Here is a 19,865-nt window from a genome sequence, read left to right on the forward strand (position 1 = left end):
GAAGAACTTTGGAATTTTGTTGTTTTATTGTTTAAACTTCTTGTTGGAAGAAGTGACACAGGACCGAGCGCAATGACGTTCCAGGATTCATATAGCCGACCCCACTTAGTGGGAAAAGGCTTTGTTGTTGTTGTATTGTTTAAAATTCTTGTAAATGGTGGATTCAAGTACCTTACTATTATTGCTGTATTTCAATACCTTAGTGTTTAACTTTTGTTATATTTCAATACTTAGTTCTTATCAGTTAATACATCAGGCTATTATGTTATTAAGTTTGTCTCAACTGTTCAATATGAAATATACCAGACGATAGTTTTCTAACCTTTAAATTCCATTAGGTACTAAATTAAATTAGTTTGTTGTCTAAAGGGGCCGGCAGAGAACCATGAAATTCATTTGTACATTATACTTGTAAAAATCTATGTTGCCGTATGTTTACTTTCAGTATACTCTTGGGTAGTTCTGTATAAATTCTTTCATGCTCCGATAACTTCTCTTGCATGAATTTTAGGAATCTATTCTACTATGTTCAACTTTTCATTAGTGTGTGCATTTCCATTCGGGTTACTTGGTCTAACTAAGGCCTGTCACGTTGTATCTTGTAGAATAGCTACTTTCAGAAACAAATTGATAGACAAATGGCAGAGGAAGACGGAGGTGACCACAGGCGCTGCTGATATTAAAAGCGAGCTGCATGCTTTTAATCAGGTCTGGTTCTATAATTGAACTTGTAAACATGCCTTTCCCTATGACTGACTTGTGCCATGCTTTGCCAGATATCACTAGGAATTCATTTTTTCTTTTTCCAATTGCAGAATATTAGTGAACAAGTTGCTTCTTATATAAAAGACCCAAGCAGAATGGTTGGGCAGATGCAGATGTGGAAATTAGCAGTTGCTGTATTTGGCACTGTAAGACATTAACTCTTATATCTAAATTGAAAAAATGAAAATTTCACAGTTCCCAAGGTCTCACGCGCATGCTCAGATACATTTGTGCTTCATATTTTTAACATCTAACAAGATTGGTTTTTAACATTTAGTAATTTAAACACGAGTTATTGATGTGCAGGTTCCGTTCCTGTGGGGGAGAACACTGCAAAGGGAAAGGTACTGATTGCCTATAATTGTGGTTAACTATAATTCTATACTAATCCGAGGACCCATTTATAAATTCATTGGAATTAAATGTCCCATGAAATTTACAATTTTCCCATGTGCTATTTTAACTCCCAAATGAGGTACAAATTCATTGTTTGGGATGGATGCTGTTTATAATTAATTTGATACGACATTTGAGCAAATTTTGGGTTGTTTGTGGTGTTTGCTTCAATTTTCTTTTTGGATGGCCCCGATGTGGCTTGACGAATTTGTGCCTTTTATTGCTATAAGAATAAATTATAGCCGACCCCACTTAGTGGGAAAATGCTTTGTTGTTGTTGTTGTTGTATTGCTATAAGAATAAATCATGCAACCAGTGTGCGAGGGCTGTGAGTGTTCCAGTACTCTTCATGCACCATTAGCTTTAATCCAATCTTTTATTTAAAATTTTGATTTGTTTGCCACTTCGATGTGCAGCATGTGAGGTCCGCTTTAATTACCTTGTTGATGTGTTATAAAAGTTATATTTCTATTTGCACAAATTGAGTAATTTTATTCTCACTTTGATAGGTGACACAGTCTGATGCTGGTGCAGAAGTTGATGGAGACCCTGAACTTTTGGATGACTTTGAGTTATACCAGACGACCCATCATCTTCTGGTAAAACTATTAGGGCATCTCATACTTCATACATGAATGATTGCATTTGAATACGTTTTACCCAATCTATAATATTTCCTGTAGTTCAAAACACATGCAATCAGATTGCATTTAAAAATTGTGGCTTTTGAAATTCTTAATGATTTTCAAACAATTTGGACTCGTCTAACCAACTTTAAATAACTAAGCCTGAGTCATGAGGGGAGTTTCATTCAGACAATCTGTATCTGCGTCTATCGTAGTCAATGACACTGCATTGTCTCAGCAGCTTATAGTGGGCTTGGAACCTCATCAATCCTGAACTTCTATTGTTTTTTTATTCTAATTTTGCACTATTTGATTATCTGCCTCAGAGAGAGCTGTTCCTCCTAATGCTTCCTGACCCTAATAATTCGGGTTGAAGAAGCAGAAACCAGCTCCGTAGTGTAGTAGCGATGCAAGGCTGAGCCAACTGTATACTCCTAATGCTTCCTAACCCTAAGAAATTGTCTGCTGTTTAGTTATTTGATATATTATTCAATCTTGTATCTGTTATACTTATTTACACAATTTTTCAATGGGAGTCGAGTCTTTAAGAAGCTTGATTTTGTTGTAAATGACAATTAAGATCCGTAACTTTGACATTTATAAGCAAATAGAATGTTTTTGCTTTCCACGGTGCCGAAATAGCATCGTTAATGCTGGATGTATTTCAGTATTTGATGATGTTGAACACATTTGAGCTATGCAATATTTGATGATGTTGAACATATTTGAACTTCGATATCTAATTGCTAGGGGCTTTTATATCTCAAGCGGTTAAGTGCTTGGCTGTGAACCCGAAGTTTTGAAGGCAGAACACATGTTGATAACAAGGAGGGAATCCAAAGATGTCTATCAAGTAAAATTACAAACTCATGGATGGCTTGTGGACTATTGTCGCTTCTTTTTCTGGGAGATGGATGACCGAACTACTAGGGCAAGCGTGCAAAATAAGCCGGCAGCTGTGAGGAGCACTTTCCAGCCTCCGAGGCCGCAATTGTTACTGGCATCCCTCGTCCTTCCAATTGTGTAAACAGGTTCATCCTCTTGCCCTTCTTTGTCTGAAAAACATACATATAACATAAAGTTAATGTTTTTGAATTGAATACAGACGGACTTGGAAGTGTTTGGATGGAGTATAATTCATTGCAATACAACGACATAGCATACCTGTGTCTTCTTCATCAGTGTCCATGATGAGGCGATTTAAAAATCTCCGCGGAATGATATTAGTGTTTTCAACAGCTTCTTTAATCCAACCAAGGAAGTATATTCTTGGTATATGCTCCCACATGGACAAATCTCCACCGATTACAAATGGGTAATTAGGATTTGATTTGGTGTTGTGTTGGGTACTTATCATCATATTATTCTGGTGTTCTTGCACAAGCTCGACACCAAACTCCTTTATCCGAAACAACTTATCTGGCCCGGCCACTATAGAAACCACCACTTGATCTCCACATTGTAATATTGTTTCGTTCTCCATCTTCCAATGGCTCAACCATATCATATCTTCTCCGTCACCTGGGATACCATAGAAATCTGGGCCATAGATCCACTTCAGACCCTTGCTCTTGTTACTCACTTTGGTCACTATTTGCATAGAAGGATCATAATTATCTTTATTAGAATTCTCCTCCTTTGCATAGGTAGCAAAGATGTTCAAGCCTCGAATTTTGTGACTAGCAAGTAGTAAAGTTACTGTAAAAGATATCGAGGACTTGGTATTTTTATAGCTGAACCGGCCTGGAACCTCGTTCCCAGCAAAAAATGTGCTGAATATACCATATTGATACAGTCCCTATGTATTTGCCACAATCATCACAACATTACTCGGTCATTTCTTTCCCAATGTATATTTAAGACTTATGAGAGAGAGAAAGAGAGGCGCACCTGGACGGGGACCTCCTTTGGATCCCTGCTTGTGTGTGGATTAAACATTCGAACAGCTGGCATGGATTCCAAGTTGCACAAGCCCAAAAGTTTGATTATTTCCACATCAACTCTATCAATAGGCTCTAACTTGTAATAATGCTCCCACTCAACTAGATTGTAGTTGTCATGCGCCACGTACATTCTAGACCGTTGCTCACGGGGAAGATATTTTATTTTTCTTAATGATATGCATCCGTCTATACTTGTACTTTGGTGTACTTTCGGCAACCCCACAAGCGATTCAAGCCTATTACAATTCCGGAAAGATAGATGATCGAGCCTTTTCAAACCTTTGATGAAAACTGGCAGACTGCAAATTGGATTCTCATCTAGATATAGTCTTTGTATTGAGGATAGATTACTTAAATCTGTCGAAAAGACATCATCAGAAAGATTGCACCTCTTCAGACTTAACTCTACTAAAGAGCATGGAAAAGAACTCAAGATAGTTGAACTTCTTTCTGGCCTTAATGGAATTCCATCTGTTGCAAGAACCTCTAGAGACTCCATCTTCTTCATCATCTCCACTGGAAACTCATCAAGATTTGAGCAACCAGATAAAATGAGTGTTTCAAGTGATTTAAGCATGCACATGTTCTTCGGAAGCATCCTAAGATTCTTGCAATCCTTCATATTCAAGTACACGAGTCTCTCCAGGTTTCCAATGGATTCATGAACATCAATCAGGCTGGTGCAATCCACAAGAATCAATTCCTCTAGTTTGGGGCAAAGTGAGAAGTCAATCATTTCACTAAGGTCATGAGAATGGCTGACATCAAGGATCTTCAACGATGGAAGAAACTGGAAACAAATAAAAATAAACAAACAAAAAAATAACTAGGAGTTGATTCCAACATATGAAATTAATTAAAGAATTAAAACCTAAAGAAAGAAGGAAAAGAAATTGAAAAGCGTAGAGTATCATACGTTTGCTCTTTTGCAGAGTTGTCTCAAGTTGCTATATTGCATTTCAAGAACTACCAATTTCTCCAAAGAAAAATCAACAGGAATTGAATCCAAAGGAAATTCGAGCCAGCACAACCATCTTAACCCTGTTGGAAGTTCTGCATAACATCCGTCCAGTCGTACATGTCTAAGATAGAGCAGTTTCAGTTTGTGCATCCTTGCAAATGAACTGGTTCCCAAGACATTCTCGTTTGAGTTTATGGGACTGTTTGTAAGCAGTTCATACATGTCCAACATAAGACCTTCAATTGCTTGCGTGCCCTATAAAAGAAATCGGAAAAACAATTGCTTAATTAGCACAAGAGAAAAAGAAACACACACACACACACACATATAATGAACATTTCTTACATTCTTTTCTCTCAATACTTCGAAAGACTCCTTAGAGCGCCACAATCTACTACGATTCCCAGGCTCATATGATTCTTGGCGAACAATTTCTCGTCCCATGTCACGAATCACGTCATGCATAGACAACTTGTCCCTACCAATTGTCACCAAGCACCTATCTCTGAGATTTTGAATGCCACAGATTGTCTTGAAATCACATCCATCTAGTATTCTGACAATGTAATCTTGATCCTTTCCAATAAAGAAACAAGCAATATGAAGGAATAATTTCTGGTCATGGTCATCCTGTAAAGAGTCGTAGCTTATTCTCAATTTACCCATGATTTCACCATTTGGAATAACTTCTAACTTCTCCAATGTACTTTTCCATACATGCTTAGGTTCCCCGAAAAGAGAAGAACCCAAAACTTTGAGAGCTAATGGAAGTCTTCCGCTGTGTTGCACGACTTCTTTAGAATATTTCTCATAACCTTCAAGGGGATGATCCTGGCCAAAAGCATGCTGGCTTAAGAGCTCCAATGATTCATTGAAACCCAAAGGTCCAACTTCATGCACCGTAATACCTTCATGTGCCTTTAGCAACCTTTTACGCCTAGTTGTTATGATTATTTTACTTCCAGGATAAAACTGATCTTTCATTCTCAGTACTGCATCTAATTGGTCCACATGGTCCACATCATCAAGAACAAGAAGAACTCTTCTAAAGCTTATGGCTCTTCCAATCTTAATTATTCCCTCACTAGCATTGTGTATTTTCTCTTTTTTCCCATTTAAAATATCATAAAGAATTTGCTTCTGTATTTGAACTAAGCCGTCTGGATGACTTGCAGTTTCTCTGATACTTTCAACATAGCTGCTTCCTTCAAAACTTTCAAAGTTTGAATTGTAAACACATTTTGCAATGGTTGTCTTCCCTATTCCAGGCAGCCCATAAACAACAAGTATACCAACATCATGTGATGGATCTTGTAACCATAAATTGATGTGGTCAACTTGAGAATGGATTCCAACCAGTTTTGATTCAACGCTCAAGTGTGTGCGACTTAGCTTATCACGAATCACTTTAACAATATCTTTGATAAACTTTGACTCGTACCTAAGAATTTGCAAATAAAATGAAAGATGAATCAAACATGTCGTGCACTCGATATCAATCAATTATACGAAGTCTGATCATCATGGAATTCACAAGAGAAAATTATACTAAGGTTCGATCAATAATTCTTAACAACTATTCCATGCAGCTACATGGTACAGATCATGACAGCTTAATTGACCTTAAATGGGATTATTACTGGAGCAATTTGCCTGAAGTCATATGAACATTTGTGTTGAGTAAATCAATATTTTGTGATTTTATTGGACAGGTCAACAACAACAACAACAACAAAGAGAAGACAAAAGAAGAAAATGAAAGTTACCCATAAGCTTGATTTTGTAAAACCTTCCCAGCTAGATCTGCAACCTCTGCAAGTGCCTTCCTCCATCTTTCCATCATGTCGGGGGGTTCAGTTTTCCGGTGTCCAGCAAATGCCTCGGCAATGCTTCCCGTCTGCTTCCTCACATGGGACGGATCAACATCGTAGAAGACCGGTATAACCACATGGTCCGAGCTGGCCCTCTTGTGGTCAACGATCTCGACAAGCTCGTTAAGGCACCATCTGGATGACGCGTAATCTTTCGAAAACACAATGACAGAAGTTCGGGACATTTGGATTGCTTGCTTCAGTCCTGATTTGATATCTTCTCCCGTCTTGAGTTCATCGTCGTCTCGAAATGTGCGATATCCTGCGCTTATCAAAGCTGTGTAGAGGTGGTCGGTAAACGTCTTGCGAGTGTCTTCACCTCTAAAGCTCAAGAACACGTCGTAATGATAACCCCGACGAGTGTTGGAATCAGAGGAAGCTCCTTGAGTTGTTCTCACAAGAGCCATTGATGTGGATCGGCGGACAACCAAAAAAACTGGTCTTTGTTAGGTGCAATGCAAATCTCTGGGCAAGGGAGATATTTAATTAGGTCATTCTCATCTACTTCCAGGAAAATTAACAAGCAATTATAAAATGGGTCGTTCGTTCCCATGCATTGACCCAAAAAGTGTTTCTTTAAGTCATGGTCGGCCATTAGTGGTAGAGATGAAAAGAAAAAGAAAATATTACTTCATGTTTTATATGTGATTTTCTAAATTACAATTATATTGATCGTTGCTCACCTTTTTGTGATAAAATGCACTTCTAGTTGCACAAAAATGTTTTGTGATAAAATACTACACACTTTTATCGTTGCTCCATACTCATTTCTCGTTCTTGAATTGTTGGAACCATTTCTACCAATCAACATACCATTACCAACTAGTGTTTCCAATATCACCATCTGGAAGGTTTATATATTCAACTGCAATATTGAATGTCCTAAAGATGATGAGGTAATGAGACAAAAATTAAAATTTGATAGAACCGCATAATAATGTGGCACTTGTAATATTCAGGTAATTTCATAAGGAAAGTTTAGAAAAACCTGAATCTAGGTACATATGGTTGAACTTAAGGTGATTGATTGAATTGTTATGTAGTTATAGATTTATTTTATAATTACGAAATTCGGCAAGTTATGTCTACGTTCTCGAAATAAGAATACTGATTTCTCATTATACGAAATACAATTTACAATGTAAGAAACAAGGGAAGTTGGAAACATTTTGCTCTTTTCCGTTAGTAGACATAATGATAAAGATGACTTTCCTTTTTTATTTTTTGTTTTTATGTTTTTCCCTCTTTTCCTCTACTCTCCTAAGCTTCCTTCCCCTTATCCCTTCTTTATTGCTTTTCTTCTTTTCCCTTCTCCTTTTCTCTATTCTCCGAAATTTCCTCTCATTTTCCACCTTCCTTTTCTCCTTTTCCCTTCTCCTTTTCTCTATTCTCCGAAATTTCCTCTCATTTTCCACCTTCCTTTTCTTCTTTTCCCTATTATATTTGGGTTGAGATGTGGACCTGTTATGGATGGATGACCCAAGGGTTTCTGAAAGACTCGAGAGAATCCCATCCACATAAGCTCGAAGATCAATGACCCAAGGGTTTCTGAAAGACTCGGTCCTCTTCCACGACCTAGGCTAGCCGCCAATCTAGAGAAGGGGCAACAAGTCCCAGAAGAATATGAAAGTACTGGGGACTCGGAAACATTCTGACATACTCACTCTAGAAGTCAGTGTGGCGAGTCCAGAGAAAGATCACGCTATCTTGATCAAACTTTCCTACTTCCAAGAGGCGATGGGGACTTAAAGAAGAAAACTTCAGTGGTGCACGACTCCGCTCAGGACCCCCTTGTCCTGCAACTCCTTGAGGAAGTAAACAAGTTGAAGGCTGAACGTCAAGCCGAGATACCTGACTGGAACCAACCCAGGCCTGGCCCTCTCACAAGAAGGATCCTCAACACTCCCCTCCAAGCGAAGACAAAGCAGAAGCTTGACTTACAGCTCTATACTGGAAGGGAAGACCCGATTGAACACCTTAACCTCTTTGAGTCCACCATGGTATACCGGGGACACACCGACGAAGAACGGTGCCTTCTCTTCCCCTCCACCCTCTCTGGCGGAGCTTTAAACTGGTATTGCCGTCTTCCACCTGAGACAGTAGACTCATTTGAAGAGTTGAGAAAGCTGTTTGTCTCTCAACACATCTTCCAGACCGATCGCTTGCATTCCGCAGATGACTTGTACACTATTCACCAGAAGCCGGACGAGTCATTACGAAAGTACGCTGGCCGCTTCAGCCATGAGTATTCTCGCTGCGCTGAGGCAGATGACAAGACCGCACTCAAGGCTTTCACTGCAGGCTTACGTGACTGTTTCTTCAAGTACATGATCAATGCCAACACTTGGAAGACTTACTCTGAGGTGATGACACAAGCTTACAACCATGCCTCCGCCGAGGCAAGGACATATCAAGGGAAACCCCCTACAGTCACCCCTTATCAGCAAGTAGGGAGTGGAGGCCAGATCCAACCGAATGAAAAGACCTCAACCTTCCAAATGGTATCAGCACACCCCCCTGCCTCATTTAATGCTTCGCCAAGTCAGCAGACATATCAATCTCAGGGCAAAAGGAAAGACTTTCATCCTCACCAATCTCATTTTAATAAAAAGAATAAGGGGCACTATCGCGATAACTCAGGATATCGTCACAATAATGCCCGCCCCCAGGCAGTCAACGCAGTGGGCCAATCACGTGTCAAGACAGGCCCTACCCCGAGGTATGAGACATACACCTTTTTGAATGCTACATGTGCTGCCATCTACCCCAGTATAGCTCACCTGATACCAAAGCCAAAGCCAAGACAGCCAGATTACAAGTCCACGAAGAACACGGGCATGTTTTGTTGCTACCACGAGTATAATGGCCATGATAGTGAGAAGTGCATTATCCTCCGTGACCATATTGAAGCTTTGGCACGTGAAGGAAAAATTGATCAGTTCCTCCTTCACCCTCCAAGGGATAACCGTAACCAACGCCAGGTGAATGTGATATATTCCATAAGCGGTGGCACACCCATGTCTGAATCTTCCAATAGGGCCATGAAAAGCAGTGAACGAACTTTGAGACCTGGCCATCAAGTGTTTCACGTGGAAGACATCAGAGGAGGCAAGTATCAAAAGCCTAACTGGGATCCAATATGTTTCTACCCTGAGGAAGAAAGAGGTATCATCTACCCTCACAATGACCCGCTGATCGTGGAAGCTCACATAGCAAATTTTGATGTGAAACGAATCCTGATAGACACAGGTGCTTCAGTCAATATCATGTTTGCTGAAGCTTTCAAGGCACTTAATGTAGCTGAACACTTGCTCGATCGCTCGATTTCTCCTCTGATAAGCTTCTCTGGCGATATCGTGCAACCTTTAGGGAGTATACACTTACCCTTCACCATTGGTACAGGCCCCTACACAGCTACTATTACCACTAACTTCCTAGTGGTCAACTGCCCGACGGCATACAATGTCATCTTTGGGCGCACAGGCATCAATGATCTCAAGGCCATGGTATCCACACATATGTTGTTGATGAAATTTCCAACCCCTTTCGGCAATGGGTACATCAGGGGAGATCAACTTAGTGCTCGATCATGTTACAACACTTCAGTCAAACAACAACACCTGCCTGTCCCCAAGGAGACTCTCTTTATACATAACCAAGTCGTAAAGACCAGTCCAGATGAATCCAACTCGGGTCTTCAGGATGGCAACAGTCAACCCGACGACCCTCGAGATGACTCATTCACCCAGCAAGCACAACCCGCTGAAGAGTTAGAGAAGATCTCTATCTCCAAAGACCATCCAGACCGCATGGTGAATATTGGCACCACTTTGTCACCACCCCTTCGGTTGTCGTTGATCTCCTTTTTGCAAGAGAACGCCGAGGTCTTCGCTTGGTCATATAAAGATATGCCGGGCATCTCTCCCGATATCATCTGTCACCACTTGAGTATTGATCCCAAGACCAAACCAGTAAAACAGAAGCGAAGATCTTATGATGTTGAACGATACGAGGCGATGAAAGTAGAAGTTGAAAAACTCAAGGACATGAGCTTCGTCCGTGAAGTCAATTACCCAACATGGGTAGCAAATGTTGTCCTTGTTAAGAAAAATCCGACCAAGGAAAGTCTCCTGCTTCAAAAGGTCTTGTGGAGAATGTGTGTCGACTACACCGACCTAAACAAAGGATGCCCGAAGGATAGTTTCCCCCTTCCTCTCATTGATAGACTTATAGACTCTACGGCAGGGTGTGAGCTCTTGAGCTTCATGGACGCTTATTCAGGATACAACCAAATCCTCATGAACCCCTCAGACCAAGAACACACGGCCTTCACTACTGACAGGGGACTATATTGCTATAAAGTCATGCCTTTCGGCCTAAAGAATGCAGGAGCAACTTATCAGAGACTGGTCAATTCAATGTTCGCCGAACAAATTGGGAAGAGCATGGAAGTTTACGTTGATAATATGCTAGTCAAAAGCAAACATGCTGACCAACACATCACCAACCTATCTGAAACTTTCACCATTCTAAAGAGGTATCGAATGAGGTTGAACCCCAACAAATGTGCCTTCGGCGTGGGCTCTGGCAAATTCTTAGGCTTCATGATTAGCCAACGAGGCATTGAAGCTAACCCTGAAAAGATCAAAGCAATCCTCGACATGAAAAAGCCAATAACTTCAAAAGACATCCAAAGCCTTACTGGCAAGGTGGCAGCCTTAACCAGATTCATCTCTAAGGCCACAGACAGATGTGCTCCTTTCTTCAAAGCACTCAAGGGAAATAAGAAGTACATTACATGGACGGAGGAATATGCCAAGGCATTCAGGAACCTCAAAGAGTACATGAGTAAAGCCCCTCTGCTCTCCAAACCAGAAGTTGGTGACACTCTCATCATCTATCTATCGGTTTCGGCTTCAGCAGTCAGTTCTGTTCTTATTCGAATGGACAGTGGTGTCGAACGGCCCGTCTACTACGCTAGCAAGGCCCTACAAGATGCGGAGACACGATACTCCAACATTGAGAAATTAGCTCTAGCATTGGTCATGTCTGCTCGGAAACTTCGCCTTATTTCCAAGCACACGCCATCATCGTGCTTACCAATCACCCTCTTCGACAGATACTCCAGAGTCCTGACACGTCTGGACGAATGATCAAATGGGCGATAGCATTGGGTGAGTTTGACATCTCCTACCAACCAAAACCAGACGAAAAAGGTCAAGCAGTAGCAGATTTCATCGCTGACTTCACATATCCTGTTGACATTGCTTCTACACCTGAAGCAGTAGCTTCATTACCATCGGAAGCTCAGAAAGTAGAATCAACGACCCCAGCATGGAGTTTGTATGTTGATGGCTCATCCAACCAACAGGGCTGCGGAGCAGGATTAGTCCTCACTACCCCCGACAAAGTGGCGATGGAATACGCTCTTCGTTTCAAATTCAAGGCATCGAACAACGAGGCCGAATATGAAGCCCTTCTAGCAGGCTTGCGTTTGGCCAAACACCTTGGGGTTAAACGAATTGATATCTTCAGTGACTCCCAATTAGTGGTCAACCAAGTCACAAACAACTTTGATGCTAAAGATATCTCCATGGCAGCATATCTTGCGCAAACGCGACTTTTGCTCAAGCACTTCCACTACCAGATCACCCAAGTTCCTCGAGCGGCAAACAGTCATGCAGACGCTTTGGCTCGCCTCGCCTCGGCAGTGGAAGACAAGATTGGGAGAAAAATTCATGTTGAATTGTTGGCAGAACCAAGCACCATGGTCGCGGAGGTGTACAATTTACAACAAGAAGATAGTTGGATCACCCCAATTTATAAATTCATTGCTCATGGCACCCTCCCAATTGACAAAGTCCAAGCTAAGCAGATTCGATACAAGTCTGCCCGCTACCTGATCATTAATGACCAACTCTACAAGCGCGGTTTCACCCTGCCATACCTAAGATGCCTTACACCTGCGGAGGCGGAAATTGTCCTTCGGGAAATACATGAAGAAGTCTGCGGAGATCATGCTGGGTCTCGATCCCTAGCTCACAAGACTTTTCGCCAAGGATACTATTGGCCAACACTCCACCAAGATGCCATCAGAATATCTCGCTCATGTGATAAGTGTCAACGCTACGCAACTATCCCTCACTCCCCTCCCGAGCCGCTCACTCCTATGATCAGCCCTTGGCCCTTGGCCCAATGGGGACTTGATTTGATCGGCCCAATGCCTGCAGGGAAAGGCAAGGTCCGCTATGCAATCGTTGCAGTTGACTACTTCACAAAGTGGGCTGAAGTAGAACCCTTGGCAACCATTACTGAGGGAAAAATAGAAGACTTCGTATGGAAGAACATCCTCTGCAGATTCGGCATTCCCAATACGATAGTCACGGACAATGGGCGGCAGTTCGACAACAAGAAGTTCAAGATGTTCTGCTCTAAGTTCAACATCAACTTATGTTTTGCCTCTCCAGCCCATCCCCAGTCTAACGGACAAGTCGAGGCCGTTAACAAAATAATCAAGCGCACTCTGAAAACTAGCTTGGACAAAGCTAAAGGTTGTTGGCCAGAATTCGTACCCCAAGTCCTTTGGTCATACCGCACTTCATATCGGACTTCCACAGGAGAAACTCCATTCTCACTTGCTTTTGGTACAGAAGCAGTTGTCCCAGTTGAGCTTGAGCAAGCAACATACCGAATCCAGAACTACATACAGAGTGAGAACGACAAGCAACTCACCCTCAACCTGGATCTAGTCGAGGAACACAGAAATCAGGCTCACATGAGGAATGTCGCCTACAAGCAGCGCATCTCCAACTACTACGACTCAAGGGTCAAACCTCGCTCTTTCAAAGTGGGAGACTGGGTACTGAAGAAAAGATTACTCTGTGATAGAGTCCCGAGTGAAGGAACACTCAGTCCTAACTGGGACGGACCGTTCGAGGTCGTCGGCATCAGTCGCCCTGGCTCCTACAAGCTCAGAAACTCCGACGGCAAGACCCTTGGCCATCCATGGAATGCTGACCACTTGAAGTACTATTACAAATAAGACTCACATTGTACAAGTGTTAAGCTACAGCCGTTCGGCATCCTATGTAACAAAGACCATTTGGTATGAATTCAATAAAGAGGTGATTTAGCCAACTCGGCCATAAACTATTTTCCATTCTGAGCAATGAAACACTCAAGTGTTGAAGCTTCAACGCAAATGTTTCCAATACAAAACAAAATCTAAGTATGTGTCAACAAGACTATACAAAGGATCTACATCATACATTCCAACACATTCATACATAAACATCATACATTCCAACACATTCATACATAAACATCATACATTCCAACACATTCATACATAAACATCATACATTCCAATACATTCATACATAAACATCATACATTCCAACACATTCATGCATAAACATCATACATTCCAACACATCCATACATAAGCCAACTGTGCTTCGAAAGGGTTCAACACACTTTGTGTCATTCGACATTTGCCACAATGTGCCTCGACACCTTGCCCTTATTCTCACCAATTAGGTGATGAAGGAACTCACCTTCGTACCACCAACTAGGTGATGAAATGTACAACCCGTACTCTAATATTATTTGGAAACTTGCCACCCTTATCACCAATCAGGTGAAGAAGGAACTCATCTTCATGCCACCAACCAGGTGATGAAATGTACAACGCGTACTTTCCTTCATGCCACAAACCAGGTGATGAAATGTACAACGCGTACTCTCCTTCATGTCACCAACCAGGTGATGAAATGTGATGAAAGGTGATTAAGGAATTCACATTCGTACCACTAACCACGTGATGAAAGCAACCTACCATTCATTCCATTAACCAGAAGACGAGTGGTACAACTTGTACATGTGAACTCCTAGCATTCACAAATAATAAAAAACCATCAAGCTTTACAACTCAACTAGGGGAGCACTTATGCCTAACAAGAGCTATAGTCACCAACAAAGTCTTATTGCAAGCCAACAATGGCTTCAATGCATGGTATACGAAGATCAAGCTCTTCAGCCCTCTTGCATCTGCTTCAGACATTTCTCCTCTGTAACAATGCAAACACTACAACTCATAGAACGCTTCAAACGCTTTTGATCAAGACTGTTCGAAGCAAATTCAATTTATATGGTTCATCCAAACCTTCGACTACTACAAGATGTGGCTTGCATCACAATCTCTCGCTTAACAGTATGGAAGCAAAATTTGTATACGTTGTCTCTCCCACATTTTCAAATTTCTAGTTTTCCCAAAAAAAAAAAAAAAAAAAAAAAAAAACAAAGAGGAAATTGGGAAATTCAACAAAAGCTTCATCAATGGAGGACAAATATCAATCTCAAAAGCTTCGTACTATGTTCATCACGATAGTGCGAAGCACAATCAATTTATGGTGCCAACAAAAGCTTCATCAATGGAGGACAAGTATCAATCTCCAAAGCTTCGCACTATGTTCATCAAGATAGTGCGAAGCACAATCAATTTATGGTGCCAACAAAAGCTTCATCAATGGAGGACAAGTATCAATCTCCAAAGCTTCGCACTATGTTCATCAAGATAGTGCGAAGCACAATCAATTTATGGTGCCAACAAAAGCTTCATCAATGGAGGACAAGTATCAATCTCCCAAGCTTCGCACTATGTTCATCAAGATAGTGCGAAGCACAATCAATTTATGGTGCCAACAAAAGCTTCACCTATAAAACTTCAACCCCAAAGCTTCACCTATAAAGCTTCAACACAAAGCTTCACCTATAAAGCTTCAACACCAAAGCTTCACCTATAAAGCTTCAAACACAAAGCTTCACCTATCAAGCTTCAACCCCAAAGCTTCACCTATAAAGCTTCAAACACAAAGCTTCACCTATAAAGCTTCAACACCAAAGCTTCACCTATCAAGCTTCAACCCCAAAGCTTCACCTACAATACCAAATTTCAACACCAAAACACATAAAAGCTTCACACACTCTTCATCAAGATAGTGCGAAGCTAATTCCAGTGGAGCTGAATTTTGGACATCTTATAGTTCTTGAGCAGATGAACAACTTTCACGAAGGAAATTTTTCTATTTGAGCGACGGAAGTTAGAGTGTTGAAGCTCCAAACATGACGGTCAGATTTCTGCAAGCTTCAAAGCTGCTGCGGTGTTTCGAAGATCTGGAAATATTCAACCGTTAGTTTGTTCTGAATTTTGGATATGTTATGGAAGAGATGATGAGGAACAACTTCCATGAAGAAAGTATGTTGATCTGAACAAGAGAAAATGAAGTTTCGAAGCTCACAACAAGTCTGACGGGTTAACAGAAAATTGATGAACAGTTACTCATCATACTTGAATTTCTGAAGTTGTACTACTCCGATGGATCTCAAATTTGGATATGTTGTAGTTCACAAGATAAGGAACAACTTTCATGAAGACGACTTTGCAATCTGAGCTATAGAGAATGGTGTTATCTTGCATCCACTCAAGCTGATTAGTGGAAACGAAAAGCAATTCCACCAAAGAAAAGATGAAAAAGAGAGAAAAGCTACTAATTGCACTTGATCTTGTCTAGTCAATAGCATGCAGCATCAAACACACAAAAGTTGGAAATATTTTTAGATCAAGCATATACGAATGTGTGACATCGAAACAAGGATTCGTTACTTTGACAAATTAGTAACAAGCGAGACACCTCATTCGGCAACTCTCTTCGCCTGAAGACTTGGGGGACTCCCACCATATGCTACTGCACCTTGATACTCGGCAGTCTCACAACCACTCAGTGACTTGGATTTTTCAAGTCTTCAACCGAGAAGTTTTCCTCACTCGGGAAATTAAGGGAACACTACCTCAAACTACACGCTTCACTCACAAAGCTTCAACAATACAGGTTTCAACAAAAGAAAAAATTCAAAGAACTTTATGAAGAAGGCTTTGGTGTATTTAACACAATATGTTGAAATGAAGCAAAGCTTATTTATTAATATTTTCGATAAGCCACAAATATGTACATATACATGAGTCAAAATAAACAAACAAAAGGGAGCCTTCACAAAGGTTGCTTAGGGGAAGTCTCAGCAGTCGGTAGAGCCCCAGAAAGAGAAAGCACCGGAGGGTGGTTATCCGGAGCCTCAGTACTTGACAAAACCCCAGAAGGAGGAGGCATTGGAGGTTCATCATTTGAAGCTTCATTACCAGGTACAGCCCCAGAGGATGAAGGCAATAAATGCCTTTGGAACAAACCCACAAACCGCTGATGATCAAGTAAAACCTTACCATCAGATTCCTTCATCTGGTCAAGCTTCCTCTTCATGTTTGTAGCATAGTCATGGGCGAGCCGGTGCAACTGCTTATTCTCATGCTTGAGCCCTCTAATCTCCTGTTTGAGACTCATCACTTCAGCAGCCAATGATTCAACTTGGCGGGTTCTAGCAAATAGGCGTTGGGCCATATTAGACACAGAACCTGCACACTGAACACTAAGAGCCAGAGAGTCCTTAACAGCCAACTCATCAGACCGTTTGGAAAGTAGTCTGTTATCTTTGGGAGTGAGAAGGTTCCTGGCCACCACTGCAGCGGTCATATCATTCTTCATCACAGAATCCCCAACGGTAAGAGGACCAGTAGGGGATATGAAGGATGGGCGCCATATGTTGTCTGGAGAAGGCGTGGCTGTCTCTTCTCCAAGGTTCAAGTCAAAACGACGGTCGGAGGGTCCAGACATTTTCAAATGTGTTGAAGAGGGAAGAGGTTAGACAAATCAAGATCTTAGAAGTGCAAGAAAGGAGCTTCTACTGGTAGAGATTCAAGTGGGCTGTGGAACTTAATGCCAGCCTCTATAAAAATCTGCACTCGACGGAGCTTCAGAAATCGAAGAGGCGTTTGCTTTCTCAAAAGCTGGGCTGCTCAGAGACCACGAGGGCCGATCTCAGAAATCGAAGAAGCACCTGCTTTTTCAGCCTCGTCAGCACCTGTCACATGCACACTCAGCTTTGCGGAAATTACGGGCAATCTGTTGAAGATTTCTGGTGAAGTAGAAAGCACGTGAATCTTACTATTCAATCACCGCTCTCCATATGCACCATCAACTCCTCGGGTACCACATATAACTTTGTCAAAGATCTCTGACAAAGTTTAGGCACGAGAATTTCGAAGTTCTAGCTACCCTACTATTACCCACAAGGGTAAAAGAACATCACCACTGCTTGACAACTGGAAAGTCCCTATGTGTGTCGACCTCCGTGTTTTGCGGCAAGACAGGTTGGCAAGAACGTCCAACCTTTACTCACATTCGAGAAAAGACTCCCAACATAATTACTTTCTCAAAAACCGAAGTAGCACCGCTTTCCGAATCTCGAGAGTCAGATCCTCGACGGGATTGCTTGTTCGAAAACCGAAGAGGCACAACTCTCAGAACTTCGAGAGCCAGATTTCCTTAGATAAAGCTTGTCTGTAATCTTCACACGTAACATCAGCTTTCCAGATACCATATACCACTTTTTCAAAGTGCTCTGACAAAATTAAAACACGTGAAGCTGGCAGCTCCCACTACATTGCTGTGACCAAGAAGGGTAAAGGAATAACATTACTACTTGTTATTGGGAAATCCCTATATACATCGACCTCCCTCCTCAACGGACAGGCAAACCTGCAAAAATGCTCAACCCTTTCTCGCATTCGAGAAGGCACCCTCAACATAACCTCTCGAAATACTCAGCTTTATTTCCCCCCGATAATACCTCAGCAAATAAGCCACACCAAGAACAAGAGTATCTCATATCATCAGGGTCGAAAGCAAGAGTATCCCATATCATGCTTTCTCCCTGTCTTTGTCTTTGTCCTTGTCCACACCTGCAGGACAAGGAGAAAGAGAGCAGTCAGTCGGAACCTGAAATCAAACCTCCAATTTGAAACTGACTGCCTGGAACCTTTGCCTGGTTACTTACTTAGCATTGCTCTCGAGTACTCATCCTCAACTGTTGTCAAGGTCACGAATTCCACCGGCAAATACCTCATGATAGTTGATCAGATATTGGCTCTTTACACTGAAGCTGCCAAGCGTGGATGAGTCACTATGAAGGAATGTTCTGAAGGACCATTTAAATGCAAAGGTTGCACACCACTTCTGCCATGCAAAAGATTGAAGCAGAAGGTTCAACGGTGAGCTGAAACAGATCACTACAACACGACACCTTTCCATACCACATTCATTATTCCGTCAACAGCAAAAGTATCCCATATCATCAAGGTCGAACGTACTCTAGATTTGATGGACTTGTTTTGACCCTCAAATTCTTGAGTCGACCTTATACTCTGAAGGGAACCAGAAAACCCTCCAGCACAGTTCAAGAATAAGCCTGTGGAAAGTTACTTCTTCAAAAGCAAAAGTATCTCATATCATATCTTATCCATTTGCTTCTCCTTATCCTGGCAGTTGAATGAGAGACAAGGAGAAGGAGAACAATCAACCGGAAGCCGAAGTCAAACCTCTGATCCTGGGTTGCTTACTTGGAAGTTTGACTGCTTACCTTGTCTGTCACCTCTTTCGGCAGATCTCCTAGCTCGGCGACTTGGGAGACTCCTACTATAGGGTTTGTATCGCACTTGACCAAGCCCGAAACTACAAGTAAGCTTCAAGTGAAATTGATACATTACCTTGTGCATCTTCATCGGTTAAAGATACCACCCCTGGATGGAGGAAGCGTACTTCCAGAGAAGATGCCACATCTACCTATGAGAAAGATAAGGCAAGTGAAGACGATACCACACCTCGGTACTTAGAAGTTTCGTGATTACTCAGCGGCTTGGATCTTGCAAGTCCCCAACCGAGGAGCTTCCCTCACTCGGGAACTTAGGGGAGCACTGTTTGTACCATACTTGACTAATCCCGAAACTATTGAGTACCGGTCAACGTTATACCGTCAAGGACCCAGAAGAGTTTCCCTTCAACCAGAAGGCCAATCACAATGCGACACGTGTCGACATCAGAAGCCAATCACAGCACGACACGTGTCAACATCAGAAGCCAATCACAACACGACATGTGTCAATATTAGAACAAAACTAGAAACCCTCTTCTATAAATAGGGATCATTCTCCCACAATAATCTCTAATGTCATTTTGTACTAAACTATTCACTAGAACTCACTAAACCAGAGCTTGAACCTATGTATTTGTGTAAACCCTTCACAATTAATGAGAACTCCTCTACTCCGTGGACGTAGCCAATCTGGGTGAACCACGTACATCCTGTGTTTGCTTCTCTGTCTCTATTCATTTACGTACTTATCCTCACTAGTGAC

General features: G+C 41.7%; 2 protein-coding genes and 1 long non-coding RNA gene across 6 annotated transcripts in view; 1 reads left to right on the forward strand and 2 right to left on the reverse strand.

Annotated features, from left to right (window-relative positions):
* Window positions 1–2,677, forward strand: part of LOC103402802 (uncharacterized) — a 41,223-nt gene extending 38,546 nt beyond the window's left edge. Inside the window, exons 4-8 of one of the 4 annotated variants that reach the window (XR_011583009.1) lie at window positions 606–708; window positions 816–911; window positions 1,072–1,109; window positions 1,671–1,760; window positions 2,538–2,677. Coding sequence is in view for 1 of the 4 variants with exons in the window: in XM_070825199.1 (XP_070681300.1) it covers window positions 526–708; window positions 816–911; window positions 1,077–1,109; window positions 1,671–1,760; window positions 2,538–2,576 (441 nt within the window). In the remaining 3 variants the exon portion in view is untranslated. Of the gene's footprint in view, window positions 1–377; window positions 709–815; window positions 912–1,071; window positions 1,110–1,670; window positions 1,761–2,537 lie in introns of those variants that run through there. The other 3 variants (XR_011583006.1, XM_070825199.1, XM_070825200.1) reach the window with 3 other exon arrangements.
* The window catches only part of LOC139197545 (uncharacterized), a 55,897-nt gene that overhangs the window by 25,406 nt on the left and 10,626 nt on the right, over window positions 1–19,865 (reverse strand). The gene's annotated exons all lie outside the window — the stretch shown is intronic.
* Window positions 2,419–7,102, reverse strand: LOC108173683 (disease resistance protein RUN1-like). The gene is made up of 6 exons (XM_070825198.1): window positions 6,458–7,102; window positions 5,037–6,132; window positions 4,647–4,946; window positions 3,678–4,520; window positions 2,952–3,585; window positions 2,419–2,842 (listed from the first exon to the last, which is right to left on the reverse strand). Exons 1-6 carry the CDS (start codon window positions 6,967–6,969, stop codon window positions 2,673–2,675), a joined length of 3,555 nt encoding a protein of 1,184 aa, XP_070681299.1. The 5' UTR covers window positions 6,970–7,102; the 3' UTR covers window positions 2,419–2,672.

The sequence above is a fragment of the Malus domestica genome, chromosome 07 (genome assembly GCF_042453785.1).
Source record: "Malus domestica chromosome 07, GDT2T_hap1".
In the NCBI taxonomy this organism is placed as follows: domain Eukaryota; kingdom Viridiplantae; phylum Streptophyta; class Magnoliopsida; order Rosales; family Rosaceae; genus Malus; species Malus domestica.